The 18,276-nt window shown below is 36.0% G+C and overlaps 2 protein-coding genes across 4 annotated transcripts; both read left to right on the forward strand.

Annotated features, from left to right (window-relative positions):
• The first annotated feature begins 10,155 nt into the window (after nt 1-10,155).
• On the forward strand, nt 10,156-12,078 carry LOC116110307 (ectonucleotide pyrophosphatase/phosphodiesterase family member 1). 3 transcript variants are annotated; one of them, XM_031396527.1, is made up of 2 exons: nt 10,156-11,130; nt 11,167-12,078. In XM_031396527.1, exons 1-2 carry the CDS (start codon nt 10,350-10,352, stop codon nt 11,820-11,822), a joined length of 1,437 nt encoding a protein of 478 aa, XP_031252387.1. In that variant the 5' UTR covers nt 10,156-10,349; the 3' UTR covers nt 11,823-12,078. The 3 variants fall into 3 exon arrangements, with proteins under 3 accessions (XP_031252387.1, XP_031252386.1, XP_031252388.1); XM_031396528.1 differs by having other exon boundaries at nt 10,652-10,769; nt 10,895-12,078; XM_031396526.1 differs by having other exon boundaries at nt 10,156-12,078.
• A 1,377-nt stretch (nt 12,079-13,455) lies between these two features.
• LOC116110296 (thioredoxin-like 2, chloroplastic) lies at nt 13,456-17,706 on the forward strand. Its single transcript, XM_031396513.1, has 4 exons — nt 13,456-13,901; nt 15,670-15,849; nt 16,571-16,735; nt 17,343-17,706. Exons 1-4 carry the CDS (start codon nt 13,701-13,703, stop codon nt 17,472-17,474), a joined length of 678 nt encoding a protein of 225 aa, XP_031252373.1. The 5' UTR covers nt 13,456-13,700; the 3' UTR covers nt 17,475-17,706.
• The last annotated feature ends 570 nt before the right edge of the window (nt 17,707-18,276 follow it).

Genomic DNA, 18,276 nt, shown 5'->3' on the forward strand with positions numbered 1-18,276 from the left:
TAGAGTGGAGATAATATTTGGTAGTGCTTCAAGTGGGAAAAGCAACTCGTGCTAAATTCCATTCCAGACGTGGTTAGATGCTTTGGCAAAATTGAGTCCACTAGTTCTATAAATAAAAATCTCTAGTTCTGCACTTATAATTATGATTAAAACCTTGTTTGACCCGTCTGGATTAGATTTTTTCTGGGTTTTTTCACATGTAAGATTGGAGATGTGGCTAATTCTCTTATTGGTGAAATCTGAAAAGGCAAATGGGAAAACTTAGCTTTCTTTAAATTGTTAGGTGGGAAGTGGCAGCTTCTAGCCATCTCAATTCTCCGACGTCTGGCTGGCTGGTAAATGGGAACAAGCTTTCAGCGTCTTTTATGTTTTGAATCTTCATTTGAAGAATTAAGTTATTCGCAGACAAAAATGAATTAGTCTTATAACTATGTATCTACATGGAATAAAACTGCCCTTTCATCATAATGACAAAAATACCCTCTCACGCATTTGTTTCTAATTAGTCTTTTATGTGTGCGACCCGAAGGCCCCTCTTCGTATCGATAGTGAATAGTTTGTGATTGACAATTAATCAATTATCTCACTCGACACAGACCAAGATTGGCCTCTGCCAGCGCCATGCGCCACCAATAAATTGGATTCAGTAAAACTGCTACCTTCAACATATGTTTACTGTGCAGTTCAATCCTTTCATCATCTATTATCTCATCAATGTCGAGGCACAAAAGTAGTGTCAACCTCGGATATCCTTGATATCTCGATATCTGTTATTGGACCAACGACCGCAATAAATTAATTGAGCTACAACTCAGTCCCACTGTGGACACAGATTTAATGTTGTTGTCATCTACCGATTACTCGGTGAGATAATTTCTCCCGTACCTAGAGTGATGAATCCTCTATCAATCCACCATAGTCTCGATACACTTTTCAATGCGCCAATTTCTACCGTTCTAATAGTCTTGAGAGGACTACATTGGGCTAGTGTCAACTACACCATCAGTGCACAAGCGTTCCGATGATCTCAAGTCTAGATCTCAAGTCTAAGGATCACATGCACCGCCATTCGTTGGAGGACTTGTTTCACAGATAGTGGGGTAACCATCTATTGGAATCTTTGGTGGACATCTAGTGAACTTACCTACAGCAAACACCCATGTGTTATACTAGATTATCACAACAACCTTGACAATTGAGATATGTCACTACCTTTCGTAGGGTCGTCCAACCTATGATATTCTTACCGTATTATCTATGCCCTAGGTCAGGATAACACTGGGGCTATGAAATTTCTAGGATGGCCTCATATGTACTCATAGGGTTCTCACTATTGAGATTTCAAACGCTCGATACCCTCATCACGGTCCTACCATCCTAAGGATATATCCATTTTCTTATACGATATAATCAGATCACATGATATAGATAAATGTCTTTATTGTTAATAAAACATGATTACAAAGAGTAAATTTACAAAATAGGATTGGCTCTAGGGTACCTACTCTAGCAGCCACCCCTCTCCACAACTTCTTCGTCTTCTTCTTCGCCACCACCCCTCTTTACAACTTCTTCTTCTTCTTCTTCCCCTCTCTCTCTACAATCTGCCATCAATCATTTCAGAATACCTTTGCCGAACAAACAAAAATAAATAAATCACAGAAATCAACATAATAATAAGAAAACTGAGAGACAGTGAAGCTAAGTGAACGAATGAGAGATCAAACCTGTAGTTCTAATTTACTTGCAGAGAAAGCTAGAGAGAGGTGAGAGGTGAGAGTGAACGAAATTGCTCTACTTTAGAGAGAGGTGAGAGGTGAGAGTGAACGAAATTGCTCAGACTTTAGAGAGAGCTGAGAGCTTAGTGAACGGAGTGAGAGATGCAAACCTGTAGTTCTAATTTACTTACAAGAGAGCTGAGAGCTGAGAATGAACAAATGCTTAGACTCGTAGAGAGAGCTGAGAGAGGTGAGAGTTGAGTGAACAAATGGAGATGCAAACCTAAAGTTCTAATCTTTTGTTTTTTTTTGGAAATGGTATTTAAAGGTTTGACCTTTGCACACTTTTTCCACCCCCTATCCCACCCTCCACCCAAAACCTAACAATGAAGATGAAAAGGCAATATTGTCAATGCATCGAAAATTAAAGGACTATAGTAGTATTGAAATGATGTGACATATAGTAGATTGGGACTATGTATAGTTATGTTAGCCCAACTCTAAACCCAATAACCCCCGCTCCAAATCTCCACAAACACTTCGCTTCCCTCTCACAACCCAATCTTCTTCTTCTTCTTTGCAGCCACCCCTCTCCACAACTTCTTCATCTTCTTCTTCGCTGCCACCCCTCTCCACAACTGCTTCTTCTCTTTCTTTTTCCCCCTCTCTCCACAATCTGCCACCAATCATTTCAGAAATACCTTTGCCGAAAAACAAAATAAATAATCAATAAGAAACCAACATAATAATAAGAAAACTGGAGAGATGTGAGAGCTGAGAGTGAACGAAATGAGAGATGCAAACCTGTAGTTCTAATTTACTTTTAGAAAGAGCTGAGAGAGAGGTGAGAGCTCCAAGTGAACGAAATAGCCCAGACTTGCAGAGAGCTAAGAGAGGATGAGAGTTGAGTGAACGAAATGAGAGATGCAACCTGCAGTTCTATTTTTTATTTTTATTTTTAATGTTATTTAAGGGTTTGACCTTTGCACACTTTTCCACCCCCTGTCCCCCCCTCCACCCAAAGCCAACAATGAAGATGAAAAGGCAATATTGTCATGCATCGAAATTGAAAGGCTAAGTATATTAAAATGATGTGACAATGTAATAAAAGGGTAGCCACAGGAACTCTATCCGACTGGTAGTTTCAAGATTCCATCCACTGCACATAAGTTGGTTTGAACACCCCCAGTCGTTAAAAAAAAAGTGTAATTTTGTTATTTCTCAAATTAAGGTATGGTCAAAAGTTTTCAGGTGTTATGCCTAAAAAACAGGGATGACATCAGCCTATGTCAGCAAGCACCATCAATGTTCAAGGAGGTTTTGCGCCGTTCAGAAGCTGCCAGATCGCTCCATGACAAGAAGAATTGACTGTCATCGACTTGGTAGATCCAAGTTTTGTTTATGAGTGAATGAGAGCCGCACACTTGTCCAAGCCCCAGGTAATTTGAGGATATCTCCTAAGTTATTATCCAATGGGAGGCAAGAAGGACTTGCACGACACCTACTCACTGTAGATTTGTAATCATTACCTTGAATTTCTCTACTTAAATAGTGACTCCTTCGCTCATTTTCGGGATTCTGATATTGAACCCACATTCTGATTGTAATCTTTAACTTTCAGAGCAAGATAACCTACGAGAAAAAGACTGTTGATATTTATCTGAATACTCAGTTATTGTACCTCTGCTCGTTGTTCGCATATGCGACCTCTTATAATCTCATATATAAATTACAGTGGATGTAGAATTTGCTTTAAGCATACGAACCACTTTAAAAACCATCTCTCATTTATTATTTAGTATTTGCATTCGATTATCGTAATCATTCACGTGTAATTTCTAAGAACAGCTTAGCATTTGGCACGTGCGAGTCGTTGATGTCAAAATCAAGCGTTAACATCGGGATTCTTCTAACTGTTTTGTTTTAAACAAAATTTGCTTGTTAACCTTAAATGAAATGTGAAAGTTAATAAAATCATTTTAACTTAAACCGAATCAATTCAACAAAATTGAAAAAATCAGAAACAAAAAACTTCTAAACTCCTTGGTTCCGGTAATAGTGTAATTTGAACCGCTTGCTTCTCTCAAGTCGTAAAATATCTAATCACTTCAAACAAACTCTGATCGTTAGATCATTTTCCCTCTCAATTCACATATCTCTTCCGAATATTCCCTGAAATGTGTCGTATTTGTTTTACCTTCGTTTAGACTCCAAAAAGACTAATATGTTATTGAAAAATCTGGTGATGAAATGAAACTCTACAAGTGACAACAACCTTCCAACAAAACTATCTTCTTCATCCTGTGAACAAATTCAACACCCTTCCTACGACCATCGACTCGAATGGATGGATGCTTCTGATTACAACATTGTAATAAGTTTTAATTGGCCCATTAAAAATAAAAATTGCCAAAACCAAAACTACCATCAAAGACAACTTGCATGAGCATATCTCTATCACCAAGTCCTGCTGCCAGCAAACAAAAATTGCCAAAAGTTGCTGCATTTTCAACCAAGCTATATAACTTCCTCGGCAACAACACAATTTTATGATGAAAAGCCAACAATATCGTTAATGCATCAGAAATTGAAGGGCTACAATAATATTGAAATGATGTGACTATATAGTAGATTGGGACTATCTATTAGTTATGTTGGGCCCAATAACCCCTCTCTCCACAATCTCCACAAACACTTCCCTCTCCCTCTCACAACCCAATCTTCTTCATCTTCTTCGCCGCCACCCCTCTCCATAACTTCATCGTCTTCTTCTTCGCCGCCACCCCTCTCCATAATTTCTTCTTCTTCTTTCTTCTTCCCCTTCTCTCCACAATCAGCCACCAATCATTTCAGAAATACAGTTGCCGAACAAAACAAAAATAAATAAATCCATAAGAAATCAACATAATAATAAGAAAACTGAGCGTGAAGTGAGAGTTGAGAGTGAACGAAATGAGAGATACAAACCTGTAGTTCTAATTTACTTGCAAAGAAAGCTAAGAGCTAAAAGTGAACGAAATTGCTTAGACTTGTAGAGAGAGTTGAGAGAGAGGTGGGAGTTGAGTGAACGAAGTGAGAGATGCAAACCTATAGTTCTATACTTGCAGAGAAAGGTGAGAGCTAATAGTCAACGAAATTGCTCAGACTTGCGGAGAGAGTTAAGAGAGAAGAGAGAGCTAAGTGAACGAAATGCAAACCTGTAGTTCTAATTTATTTTTGAGAAATGTTATTTAAAGGTTTGACCTTTGCACACATTTCCCTCTGTCCCACCCTCCACCCAAAACCTAACAATGAAGATGAAAAGGCAATATCGTCAATGCATCGATAATTGAAGGGCTACAGTTGACTGTATAGTAGATTGAGATTATGTATTAGTTATGTTGAGCCCAACTCTAAGCCCAATAACCCTTCTCTTCACAATCTCCACAAACACTTCGCTCTCCCTCTCACAACCCAATCTTCTTCTTCTTCTTCTTCCTTGGCGTTGCCACCATCCCTCTCCACAATCTCCAAAAAACCCTCTCACAACCCAATCTTCTTCTTCTTCTTCTTCCTTGGCGTTGCCACCATCCCTCTCCACAATCTCCAAAAAACCCTCTCACAACCCAATCTTCTTCTGCTTCTTCTTCCTTGGCGTTGCCACCATCCCTCTCCACACTCTCCAAAAAACCCTCTCACAACCAAATCTTCTTCTTCTTCTTCTTTGCTTTCACCCCTCTCCACATCTTCTTCTTCTTCTTTCTTTTTCCCCCTCTCTCCACAATCTGCCACCAACCATTTCGGAAATACCTTTGCTAAACAAAACAAAAATACATAAATCAATAAGAAATCAAAATAATAATGAGAAAAGCATAATAATAAGAAAACTGAGAGAGGTGAGAGTTGAGAGTGAACGAAATTGCTCAGACTTGCAAAGAGAGATGAGAGAGTGGTGAGAGCTAAGCGAACGAAATGAGAGATGTAGGTTAACAGATCTTTTGATGGCAGTGGAAAATAAATTTTTATTAAGATCCGCTAACACTAACCCATAATCTTTACACTGATTACATTATTTAATATAAAAAACATCAAACCAAATATAATATATCATACCAGCGTTAAAGGCTCCTTCGATTTGATGATGGATTCACAAACCACTTCAAAGTAGATTGCACTCCCGGTATCCACACGAAGACAGGACTACCGTCGTTGAGAAACTTCTAGGCTAGGAAGATCACTCAACTATAGGAACTATTTTCTACAGAATTTTTCTTTGAGAGAAAAATACTTCTTCTCACAAAAAGGGTTGCGTTTTTTAGAGAGAGGTGGCTAGGGTTTCAATTTTGCAACTCAAATCACTTAATGATTTAATTTTTAGTTGCACTTAGATAGTGCACACTAAAATCCTATTCCGACTTGGAATAGCCATCTATTCCAATTGGAAAAGCAAACAACTTATTCCACAAAGGAATAGATTCCCCTTATAACCCAAACATGGCATTTCAATTCAAATTTAAAAACCAAAATTTGAATTTCATATTATCAATATTAATATTAGATAATATCCATTATATTTAAATTCAATTCAATTCAAATTTAAAAACCAAAATTTCATATTATCAATATTAATATTAGATAATATCCATTATATTTAAATTCAATTCAATTCAAATTTAAAAACCAATTTGAACTTTATATTATCAATATTAATGATAAATATTAATATTAGATAATATCCATTATATTTGAATTCAAATATATATACATATATATATAATCTCACTAATTTAATTTCCATATGAAATTAAATTTAGGCAATAACTTCAGCAAATTTAATTGCACTGTGAGATTACAAAAATGCCTTTTCATCATAAATGACAAAAATACCCCTCTCACGCATTATGTTCTTAATTAGTCTTTTATGTGTGCGACCCGAAGGCCCCTCTTCGTATCGATAGTGAATAGTATTGTGATTGACAATTAATCAATTATCTCACTCGACACAGACCAAGATTGGCCTCTAGCCAGGCATCATGGCGACCCAATAAATTTGGATTCAGTAAAACTGCTACCTATCAACGATATGTTTACTGTGCAGTTCAATCCTTTCATCATCTATTATCTCATCAATGTCGAGGCACAAAAGTAGTGTCAACCTCGGATATCCTTGATATCTCGATATTCGGTTATTGGACCAACGACCGCAATAAATTAGATTGAGCTACAACTCAGTCCCACTGTGGACACAGATTTAATGTTGTTGTCATCTACCGAATTACTCGGTGAGATAATTTCTCCCGTACCTAGGAGTGATGAATCCTCTATCAATCCACCATAGTCTCGATACACTTTTCAATGCAGCCAATTTCTACCGTTCTAATAGTCTTGAGAGGACTACATTGGGCTAGTGTCAAACTACACCAATCAGTGCACAAGGCGTTCCGATGATCTCAAGTCTAAGGATCTCAAGTCTAAGGATCACATGCACCGCCATTCGTTGGAGGACTTGTTTCACAGATAGTGGGGTAACCATCTATGTGGAATCCTTTGGTGGGACAATCTAGTGAACTTACCTACAGCAAACACCCATGTGTTATACTAGATTATCACCAAACAACCTTGACAAGTGAGATATGTCACTACCTTTCGATAGGGTCGTCCAAACACTATGATAGTCTTACCGTATTATCTATGCCCTAGGTCAGGATAACACTGGGGCTATGGACATTTCTAGGATGGCCATCATATGTACTCATAGGGTTCTCACTATTGAGATTTCAAACGCTCGATACCCTCATCACGGTCCTACCATCCTAAGGATATATACCATTTTCTTATACGAATATAATCAGATCACATGATATAGATAAATGTCTTTATTGTTAATAAAACATGATTACAAAGAGTAAATTTACAAAATAGGATTGGCTCTAGGGTACCTACTCTAGCAGCCACCCCTCTCCACAACTTCTTCGTCTTCTTCTTCGCCACCACCCCTCTTTACAACTTCTTCTTCTTCTTCTTCCCCTCTCTCTCTACAATCTGCCATCAATCATTTCAGAAATACCTTTGCCGAACAAAACAAAAATAAATAAATCAACAAGAAATCAACATAATAATAAGAAAACTGAGAGACAGGTGAGAGCTAAAAGTGAACGAAATGAGAGATACAAACCTGTAGTTCTAATTTACTTGCAGAGAAAGCTAAGAGAGAGGTGAGAGGTGAGAGTGAACGAAATTGCTCATACTTTTAGAGAGAGGTGAGAGGTGAGAGTGAACGAAATTGCTCAGACTTTTAGAGAGAGCTGAGAGCTTAGTGAACGGAGTGAGAGATGCAAACCTGTAGTTCTAATTTACTTACAGAGAGAGCTGAGAGCTGAGAATGAACGAAATAGCTTAGACTCGTAGAGAGAGCTGAGAGAGAGGTGAGAGTTGAGTGAACAAAATGAGAGATGCAAACCTAAAGTTCTAATCTTTTGTTTTTTTTTGGAAATGGTATTTAAAGGTTTGACCTTTGCACACTTTTTCCACCCCCTATCCCACCCTCCACCCAAAACCTAACAATGAAGATGAAAAGGCAATATTGTCAATGCATCGAAAATTAAAGGACTATAGTAGTATTGAAATGATGTGACTATATAGTAGATTGGGACTATGTATTAGTTATGTTGAGCCCAACTCTAAACCCAATAACCCCCCGCTCCATAATCTCCACAAACACTTCGCTTCCCTCTCACAACCCAATCTTCTTCTTCTTCTTTGCAGCCACCCCTCTCCACAACTTCTTCATCTTCTTCTTCGCTGCCACCCCTCTCCACAACTGCTTCTTCTTCTTTCTTTTTCCCCCTCTCTCCACAATCTGCCACCAATCATTTCAGAAATACCTTTGCCGAACAAAACAAAAATAAATAAATCAATAAGAAACCAACATAATAATAAGAAAACTGAGAGAGATGTGAGAGCTGAGAGTGAACGAAATGAGAGATGCAAACCTGTAGTTCTAATTTACTTTTAGAAAGAGCTGAGAGAGAGGTGAGAGCTCCAAGTGAACGAAATAGCCCAGACTTGCAGAGAGAGCTAAGAGAGAGATGAGAGTTGAGTGAACGAAATGAGAGATGCAAACCTGCAGTTCTATTTTTTATTTTTATTTTTAGAAATGTTATTTAAGGGTTTGACCTTTGCACACTTTTCCACCCCCTGTCCCACCCTCCACCCAAAAGCCAACAATGAAGATGAAAAGGCAATATTGTCAATGCATCGAAAATTGAAAGGCTACAGTAATATTGAAATGATGTGACAATGTTAATAAGGGTAGCCACAGGAACTCTTATCCGACTGGTAGTTTCAAGATTCCAATCCACATGCACATAAGTTGGTTTGAACACCCCCAGTCGTTAAAAAAAAAGTGTAATTTTGTTATTTTCTCAAATTAAGGTATGGTCAAAAGTTTTCAGGTGTTATGCCTAAAAAATCAGGGATGACATCAGCCTATGTCAGCAAGCACCAATCAATGTTCAAGGAGGTTTTGCGCCGTTCAGAAGCTGCCAGATCGCTCCATGACAAGAAGAATATGACTGTCATCGACTTGGTAGATCCAAGTTTTGTTTATGAGTGAATGAGAGCCGCACACTTGTCCAAGCCCCAGGTAATTTGAGGATATCTCCTAAGTTATTATCCAATGGGAGGCAAAGAAGGACTTGCACGACACCTACTCACTTGTAGATTTGTAATCATTACCTTGAATTTCTCTACTATAAATAGATGACTCCTTCGCTCATTTTCGGGATTCTGATATTGAACCCACATTCTGATTGTAATCTTTAACTTTCAGAGCAAAGATAACCTACGAGAAAAAGACTGACTTGATATTTTATCTGAATACTCAGTTATTGTACCTCTGCTCGTTGTTCGCTATATGCGACCTCTTATAATCTCTCATATATAAATTAACAGTGGATGTAGAATTTGCTTTAAGCATACGAACCACTTTAAAAACCATCTCTCATTTATTATTTAGTATTTGCATTCGATTATCGTAATCATTCACGTGTAATTTCTAAGAACAGCTTAGCATTTTGCACGTGCGAGTCGTTGATGTCAAAATCAAGCGTTAACATCGGGATTCTTCTAACTGTTTTTGTTTTAAACAAAAGATTTGCTTGTTAACCTTAAATGAAATGTGAAAGTTAATAAAATCATTTTAACTTAAACCGAATCAATTCAACAAAATTGAAAAAAATCAGAACAAAAAAACTTCTAAACTCCTTTGGTTCCGGTAAATAGGTTAATTTGAACCGCTTGCTTCTCTCAAGTCGTAAAATAATTCTAATCACTTCAAACAAACTCTGATCGTTAGATCATTTTCCCATCTCAATTCACATATCTCTTCCGAATATTCCCTGAAATGTGTCGTATTTGTTTTACCTTCGTTTAGACTCCAAAAAGACTAATATGTTATTGAAAAATCTGGTGATGAAATGAAACTCTTACAAGTGACAACAACCTTCCAACAAAACTATCTTCTTCATCCTGTGAACAAATTCAACACCCTTCAATCGTACTCAATCCTCCATTAGCGACCACCTCGACTCACGCAACAGGACTTGGAGAAGTTAAATTTCTGAGCTTTAGAAGGAAAACCCGTTTTAGAAAATGGGCCCTGATTCGTTGACTGCAACGAAGCCAATCCCACTACCAACACACGAAGACGATCGATTAAACCAATCCACATCTCTTCTCTCTTTCAACACCGACTCTTCTGAAGACTCTTCATCGAATACTTCTCAGAAACCAACTACAACAATTGTTTTTATTGCTCTCACGCTCGCTACTTGCGTTGCTCTCTCCGCAGCTGCCGCCTTCGGTTTTCTCTTCTTTTCCGCGTCTTCGTCCTCTTCCTCATCCTCTTCTTCTCTCAAATCCACTGCTCGTCCACTCAAAAAATTGGATAAACCGGTTGTTCTGTTGATTTCCTCAGATGGGTTTCGGTTCGGGTACCAATTCAAGACCGCAACTCCCAACATCCACCGTCTGATCAACTATGGAACTGAAGCTGAGACGGGCTTGATTCCGGTATTCCCTTCTTTGACTTTCCCCAATCATTATTCTATTGTCACTGGTCTTTATCCAGCTTTTCATGGGATTATTAATAACCATTTTGTCGACCCCGATTCTGGTGCCACCTTTACTATGGGTAGCCACGAGCCCAAGTGGTGGTTAGGTGAGCCACTTTGGGAGACTGTGGTCAATCATGGGTTAAAAGCTGCTACTTATTTTTGGCCTGGATCTGAGGTAAAGAAAGGATCTTGGACTTGTCCAAAAGGTTTCTGTATGGATTATAACGGTTCTGTGCCTTTTGAGGACAGAGTCGATACTGTTTTGAGTTATTTTGATTTGCCTAGTGCTGAAATACCTGTGTTTATGACTTTATATTTTGAGGATCCTGATCATCAGGGTCACCAAGTTGGCCCTGATGATCCACAGATAACGGAAGCTGTTGCTAGGATTGATAGTATGATTGGGAGGTTGATTGATGGTTTAGAGAAGAGAGGTGTTTTTGAGGATGTTACTATCATTATGGTCGGTGATCATGGAATGGTTGGCACATGTGATAAGAAGTTGATATTCTTAGATGATTTGGCTTCTTGGATTGAAATTCCAGCAGGGTGGGTTCAATCATATAGTCCATTGCTAGCAATTCGTCCACCTGGTGGTTATAATCCATCTGACATCGTTGCAAAGATGAATGAAGGTTTGAAGTCGGGGAAAGTGGATAATGGGAAGAATTTGAGAGTTTATCTTAAGGAGGAGCTGCCTAGTCGGCTGCATTATGCCGCTAGTGATAGGATTCCGCCAATAATAGGGTTGATTGAAGAGGGGTTCAAGGTGGAGCAGAAGAAGACAAACAGAAAAGAATGTGGAGGAGCACATGGGTATGACAATGCAATTTTCTCCATGAGGACCATCTTCATTGGCCATGGTCCACAGTTTGAAAGGGGAAAGAAGGTACCATCTTTTGAGAATGTTCAGATATATAATTTGGTTACTTCGATTCTCAAGATACAGGGTGCTGCCAACAATGGGTCTTCATCATTTCCCAAGTCTGTACTGTTGCCCACTACTTAATAAATTTAGTATTGTTCTTAGTTTCTGATTAGAGAATGATACTTCCTGTGCTTGTTTTGCATCTTAGTTGGTAAGTTGGTTTCGATTTAGTTGTCAGTAGGGATGTCTGCCGATTTTATTCCCTACGAAACTCAGTATATAAAGCTGAGGTAGTGAACATTATGTCAAGCAATGATACAGGAATTATGCTTTATTGCTAAGTGTACAGCTTGATTGCATATTTATAAAATTTTGCTTGATTTGTGTTAAAATTTAATATAGAATGTTAGTTGCAGTGCTACCTTGTGGATCAATCTTCATTATCAATTGAATCTAAAGTAACCTTGGAAATTAAATTAAGAGGGATTGAAAGTCTTGACAGAATGTGCCATCATTTTCTTTGTTGGTTGGACAACAAATGAAGAAAGTGATGTGGAAGCTCATCTCTTCTCGCCATTAAGTATGGACTGTAGAATCTAGAGTGGAGATAATATTTGGTAGTGCTTCAAGTGGGAAAAGCAACTCGTGCTAAATTCCATTCCACACGTGGTTAGATGCTTTGGCAAAATTGAGTCCACTAGTTCTATAAATAAAAATCTCTAGTTCTGCACTTATAATTATAATTAAAACCTTGTTTGACCCGTCTGGATTAGATTTTTTCTGGGTTTTTTCACATGTAAGATTGGAGATGTGGCTAATTCTCTTATTGGTGAAATCTGAAAAGGCAAATGGGAAAACTTAGCTTTCTTTAAATTGTTAGGTGGGAAGTGGCAGCTTCTAGCCATCTCAATTCTCCGACGTCTGGCTGGCTGGTAAATGGGAACAAGCTTTCAGCGTCTTTTATGTTTTGAATCTTCATTTGAAGAATTAAGTTATTCGCAGACAAAAATGAATTAGTCTTATAACTATGTATCTACATGGAAAGTGCATTTGACACTGATGTGCCTGTCAAGTACAAAACTGGCTGTTTGGCCGACATTGAATTTGCTTCAGTAAGTGTTTTTTTTTTTTTTTTTTTTTTTTTTTTTTTTTTTGTGAATTAGAGTTGTTCTAATATGTTTATTAAGAAATTAAAAAAAGGAAACTCCAGCTTCTGCCTTCTTGTTCAAGTTTCTCCATGTAAATGTATATAAGCTTTTCTATTATTTAATATTACATTATTTTCTTTTTAAGAGAAATCTAGCTAAGAAATTATATGGTTGGACCAAAATTATACCTAAAATACATAAAATTCTTCCGAGCCGTGAGTGCCATTTTCATCATTTCAAAAGGTGATAGAGAGCACTTTTCAAAATAACTTTTTTTTTTCTGAAATTTCAAAATAAGTCCTTAAAATAAGGTAAATTGGGCTAATTAAATAACTTTTTGAGGAATGTTTAATGAAATTTATAATATAAAGATATTATATAATCCGTTAAAATTATAAAAATTTATACAATTTATTAGCATTGAAAATATGATAATATAATAATAACAAAAGCATTATAAGAAAAAAAGAAAAAAAATATTGATGCAACCGAAAAAATTGGCAAAATAATGAAAGCGGAGATCCAAACAGGGCCTAAGAGAGGGTGGGTTTACCGGCCAACCGCTACAAACAGCTCAATAAATAAATAAAATAAAAAATGGGAGTATGTGGGCACTTGTTCTTCGTAGGATTTTATACAAATAATAATATCTGAATTGACAAACATAATCTCAATTCTCAAACTCAAAATTAGCAAGTTGAAACTCAAATTTTACAACTCAAAAACTCTCTGTCACTCTCCAACCCTTTTTGACCGTATGTAGTTTGAATCAATTTCTTTCTTTCTTCCTTTTCCTAGATTTTTCTTCTTTATTCTTTTTAAATATACATAATTCCAAGCCTCTGTTATTTTTTTATCAATCAATCTGTAAATGGCAGATGTTATTCGGGTATCTTCATTTCAGTCGCTTCGCTTTTCGTCTTCTTTGGTGCTGGGTTCCTTCGCCCCCACGTTGAATTCCCTCGCACCTAATAAGATTCTGGATAAGAAATTTTATCCCCTTGTTTGTTCTTCTGCTGCTGGTTTTTCTCGCATTTCTTTCACACCCAAGAAGAACTTTCTCTCTTTCAAGGTCATACCACTTGCCGTTTTAATCTAATGCTTGCTTATTATCTTTCTTTCCTTTTGGTAATTCATTAAGTCTGAAATTTTGAATACCCATTTGTTGGAATTACCTGTTTTTTTAGTGCAATATTGTTGGAATTTCTGTTTGCAGTTCAAAGCTTTATTAAATTTTTTTGGTCAAAAGGCTGTGTTTTTGTGAACTATGATTGAAATTAGGAGAACCCTTTTGTTGAAATTGTTTAACTAGTGGCTGTGTTGAAATTAGGAGTTTCATATGCTTTGGTGATTTTTATAAGATACTTTGATTGTCTCTAACACTCTTTGAATTGCGAGTTTTTAAAACTATTTCTTTTGTGCTTAGGGCTCGCATTAGGAGTTTCTGGAAAGCTTTATATAAATTTTATGATAATTGAGTGAGTTCAGGCATTCATTTATACTTGTTTTGGCCCATTTGTATGCAATTGGCAGTTTGCCAGTTATATTTACTTTTCCTTGAAACTTTAATTTTAGATGGTTCTTTTTTGTCAAATCTCCTTATGGTTGCGAAAATATGAAAGGCTTTTATATTTCCAATTTTCCTCCTTCTTGATTGGACACTGATTTGTCATTTTGTAACATAAATTTAGTTTACAGAATTATTCTCATGTTATTCTACCTTAAATCCCCTTGATATGTGTTCAATAAATATTTCCATGACAAACTTGTAGGAGTTGTGTAAAACGGTCCAGTAGTTGGTTAAGGCATGAAACCAGAAATATTTGTCCCTCACACAGTTCATAACATCTTTGTATAGTGTTCTTCCTTTTACTTTCTCCTCTTTATCAATTTTGTACGGATGCCCGTTGCTTGTTTTAAGAACTAGAATTTCTCTGAGGCTGGGTTTATTTGGAATCACTTGGAAGATTTTTTAGTTTCTTGCTATAAAGAATTAAGAGATGCACTTCAGTATGTCTAATTTCTTTCTGCCTTACTTTTTGTTTGGTCTTTGCAATTGGATTTAGAGCATGAGCCCTTTAAATTTTTTTTTTTTTTTTTGTTTTTTTTTTTGTTTTACTTGTTTCTGAAATGCTTTCATGTTTTCAGAGTTTTTCTTTTCTGTTTTTTTTCTTCTAAGTGTTTAGTGCGTGACAGATGAAGAAGAAGAAGTGTTTTGCATCTTGCTTCTGTCTGGCCTAAACTTTTGCTTTTGTAGAACAAAATTTTTGGATAATGATAATAACTGAAACAGTTAACACTGTTTTATGTTAAAATAAAAAAACCTTAGTTATTAGAGGGGAGAATTAGAGGATATTGCATTCTCAAGCATCAACTATGTATGTATTTTGGTATTGGAATCTCTTAGCTTCTACAATGTCTCAGTCAAGCTCACTTGATAGAGTTATTGTAACAATATATCTCTTTTGATGGAAAATTGTTTCATCTTTCAATAATATTTGAAGACCCACCCTACTCATCTAATGGTTATTTTCAATTGATAACAATTAAACTGTGGCTTGTCAGTTTACTGATATCAAAATGTCTCTGTATAAGGTGTTCACCTCTCTTGAGGGTTTTAGTTCTCATATTGGTTGAGTGGTTCACTTTTACTACAAACTCTATTGTTTTTTTTATCAAAAGAGTTTAGTGATATTGAAATGTAGTGTGAATCTGCTCCAATATCTTTGTACTTTGTGAAGAAATTTTGTTGTATGTATTCTGTATTGTTGGACTATGCCAATTATTTGATTTTTCTTTTTCTCATGTTTCTTTCCTAAGTTTTGGTTGCTTCACTTTAGGTCCATGCAACTGTTGCTCAGACTGACCAGCCAAAATGGTGGGAAAAGAATGCTCCAAATATGATTGACATTCATTCTACTCAAGAGTTTTTGGGTGCATTAAGTCAAGCTGGAGATAAATTAGTCATTGTTGAATTTTATGGAACCTGGTGTGCATCTTGCCGAGCATTATTTCCAAAGGTAACACCCTATTTGTTACTTGACCATCTGTTCTGGTTGTAGCACTTGTAATAACAAATTTTAGAACCATATACACTGCCAGCATTAACAAAATTATTGTCTTGAAGCCCTTTGGTTAAGATTACCGCTTTCAATTATAGTTAATAGAGTGGTTAATGGGGCACAGGTTTTATGCTATTAAGGGCATTACAATGTTAGTTTTTCATTGGACTCAAAACTGAATAGCCTATGATGACACATATTATGGATTTTTTTTTGTGAGACTGCCATCTAATACTGGAGACTAGCACCAGGGCTTAGGTCTTTTTCTTTAAGTCATCTGTTTGTTACTTTTGTGCAAGAGATGAGTGGTCTGTTGCATCTGTGACTGACTTTATTTACATTGATCTTATGAGCATAACTGTGATGTCTGTGTATATGCAGTTATTGTCTGTATTAAGATGCTATCCATTATGTAATGGACTGCTCTAGTTTTCTTGTAGACAGTAATGCTGCTAAAGATGATTTTAATGAGAAAAAAAAAAAATTTGTTAGTTTTCCATAGGTTAATCATATGATGTGACTTCACCTTAAAAGATGCCAACTAAATGAATCCTTCAAAAAGATACATGTAGTGCTTTCCAGATAGTAATTTATGAACTTAAATAATTGATATATTTACATTATCGCTTAAACTACTGTGCAATAATTGTGATTATTTTCTCTTGTAAAAAATTGTCAGCTTTGCAGGACAGCTGAGGACCACCCGGAAATCTTATTCCTGAAAGTCAATTTTGATGAGAACAAGCCAATGTGCAAAAGTTTGAATGTGAAGGTTCTTCCTTATTTTCACTTTTATCGAGGAGCCCACGGACAGCTGGAATCGTTTTCATGTTCACTTGCTAAAGTGAGCGTTTTATCATCTCCATTCTTTTCTAATATAAGCACAAGCTTCCTTTTTCACTGTTTGGTATTAAACCTAGAAAAGATTATTCAGTAGTCGATTGCCAGAAAGCTTAAATAGCAATTTTGAACGAGGAAAGAACTGTATTTAAAATTTCTCCTTCCTGTTCACTCAAGAAGAATTATATTCTACAATTGTGAGGCTGAGGGCAAGATAAGGTCGGATAGTAGCTTGCATGATTGAATGAGTTTATGATCTGAAACATTTTTTCACGACCTTATAGTGAATCACGAGCTCTGATTGGTTAATAACTTGTGATAATGTAAAAAACAAATATGAAAAGGCAAGGTGTATGAAAGTTAGTACATAGCATCTAGATGCGATTTAATGACTCTTGTCATTGTCTTTAGACTTTTACGTGATTTACTGGTAGAATGATGATCAATTTTCTTGTGCCTACTGAGAATGATATATGTAGAAGATGTCATATGAATTCTGGATCTTATCATTTTTCTTGTGCAACGGTATTTATATACATCGAAGAAGTTGTATGAATATCTGATACTTTTATGTTTGTGTCTAATATATCTGTTCTCAAACCTACCTACAGTTTCAAAAAATAAAAGATGCCATCCAACAGCACAACACGGCTCGATGCAGCATTGGTCCGGCCAAGGGAGTCGGAGATCTAAGTCTTGAAGCTATTTCCTCTCCAATAGACAAGCCAGCTGGATCAAATTAAGCAAAGGATTTAAGAATTAAGCATTAAGCATTAATTTATAAATACGTGATAGTGTTACCATGTATGTGGCTTACTGGTATTTCTGTATATTGGCATTTTTCTTTTCTCTGTAAAAGAACTGCAGAAGATTACTGTCGGCTTCGGGCTTCATTCTTTGTCATTCTTGGCCTAGTTGTGATATATATTTAAGTTAAAAATACTGGAGTGGAAATGAATTTTCGTGTTCTGAATATTTTTTCTTTTCAAGTAAATTGTTTGTTCATTGTTTGCTGGACTAAAGGGTTACTCAAAACATGAAACTCTGCAGTATAGCCCCCAGATTTGGAAGAATGTCATCAACCCATTTTTTTCCCCATCAAATCTTAACCTAATTGGTTTCTGATTGAAAATACTTTAAAAAATTAATTTTTATATTATAAAAATCTGAGGTATATCAATATTTTAAATATTTAAAACATGTTTGATATGAAAGATATTTTATTAAAAATTTGAGAAAATGATATCTTTTTATTTTACATTAATTTATAGTTGTATCTAAAATTGTTCTTAAAATATCTAGTCTCCAATGTTTTCAAAGATGAGGAACTCTATGTAAATTGTATATTAAATAAGTCCTTTAATATCTGAATTTTCTTTTCTTCGGTTAATTTTCATGAATAAAACAGTAATATTTAGTGTTTACTTATTATCAGTATAGAAACTAAAGATTACTTAAATATCAAATGTGACATTATTCAAATTCAAAAGCCCTTAAACCAAAAATCATTTACTAAATATAAATAAATAAAAAATATAAATATCA

Source organism: Pistacia vera, unplaced genomic scaffold (genome assembly GCF_008641045.1).
Source record: "Pistacia vera cultivar Batoury unplaced genomic scaffold, PisVer_v2 Contig60, whole genome shotgun sequence".
NCBI classification, from domain to species: domain Eukaryota; kingdom Viridiplantae; phylum Streptophyta; class Magnoliopsida; order Sapindales; family Anacardiaceae; genus Pistacia; species Pistacia vera.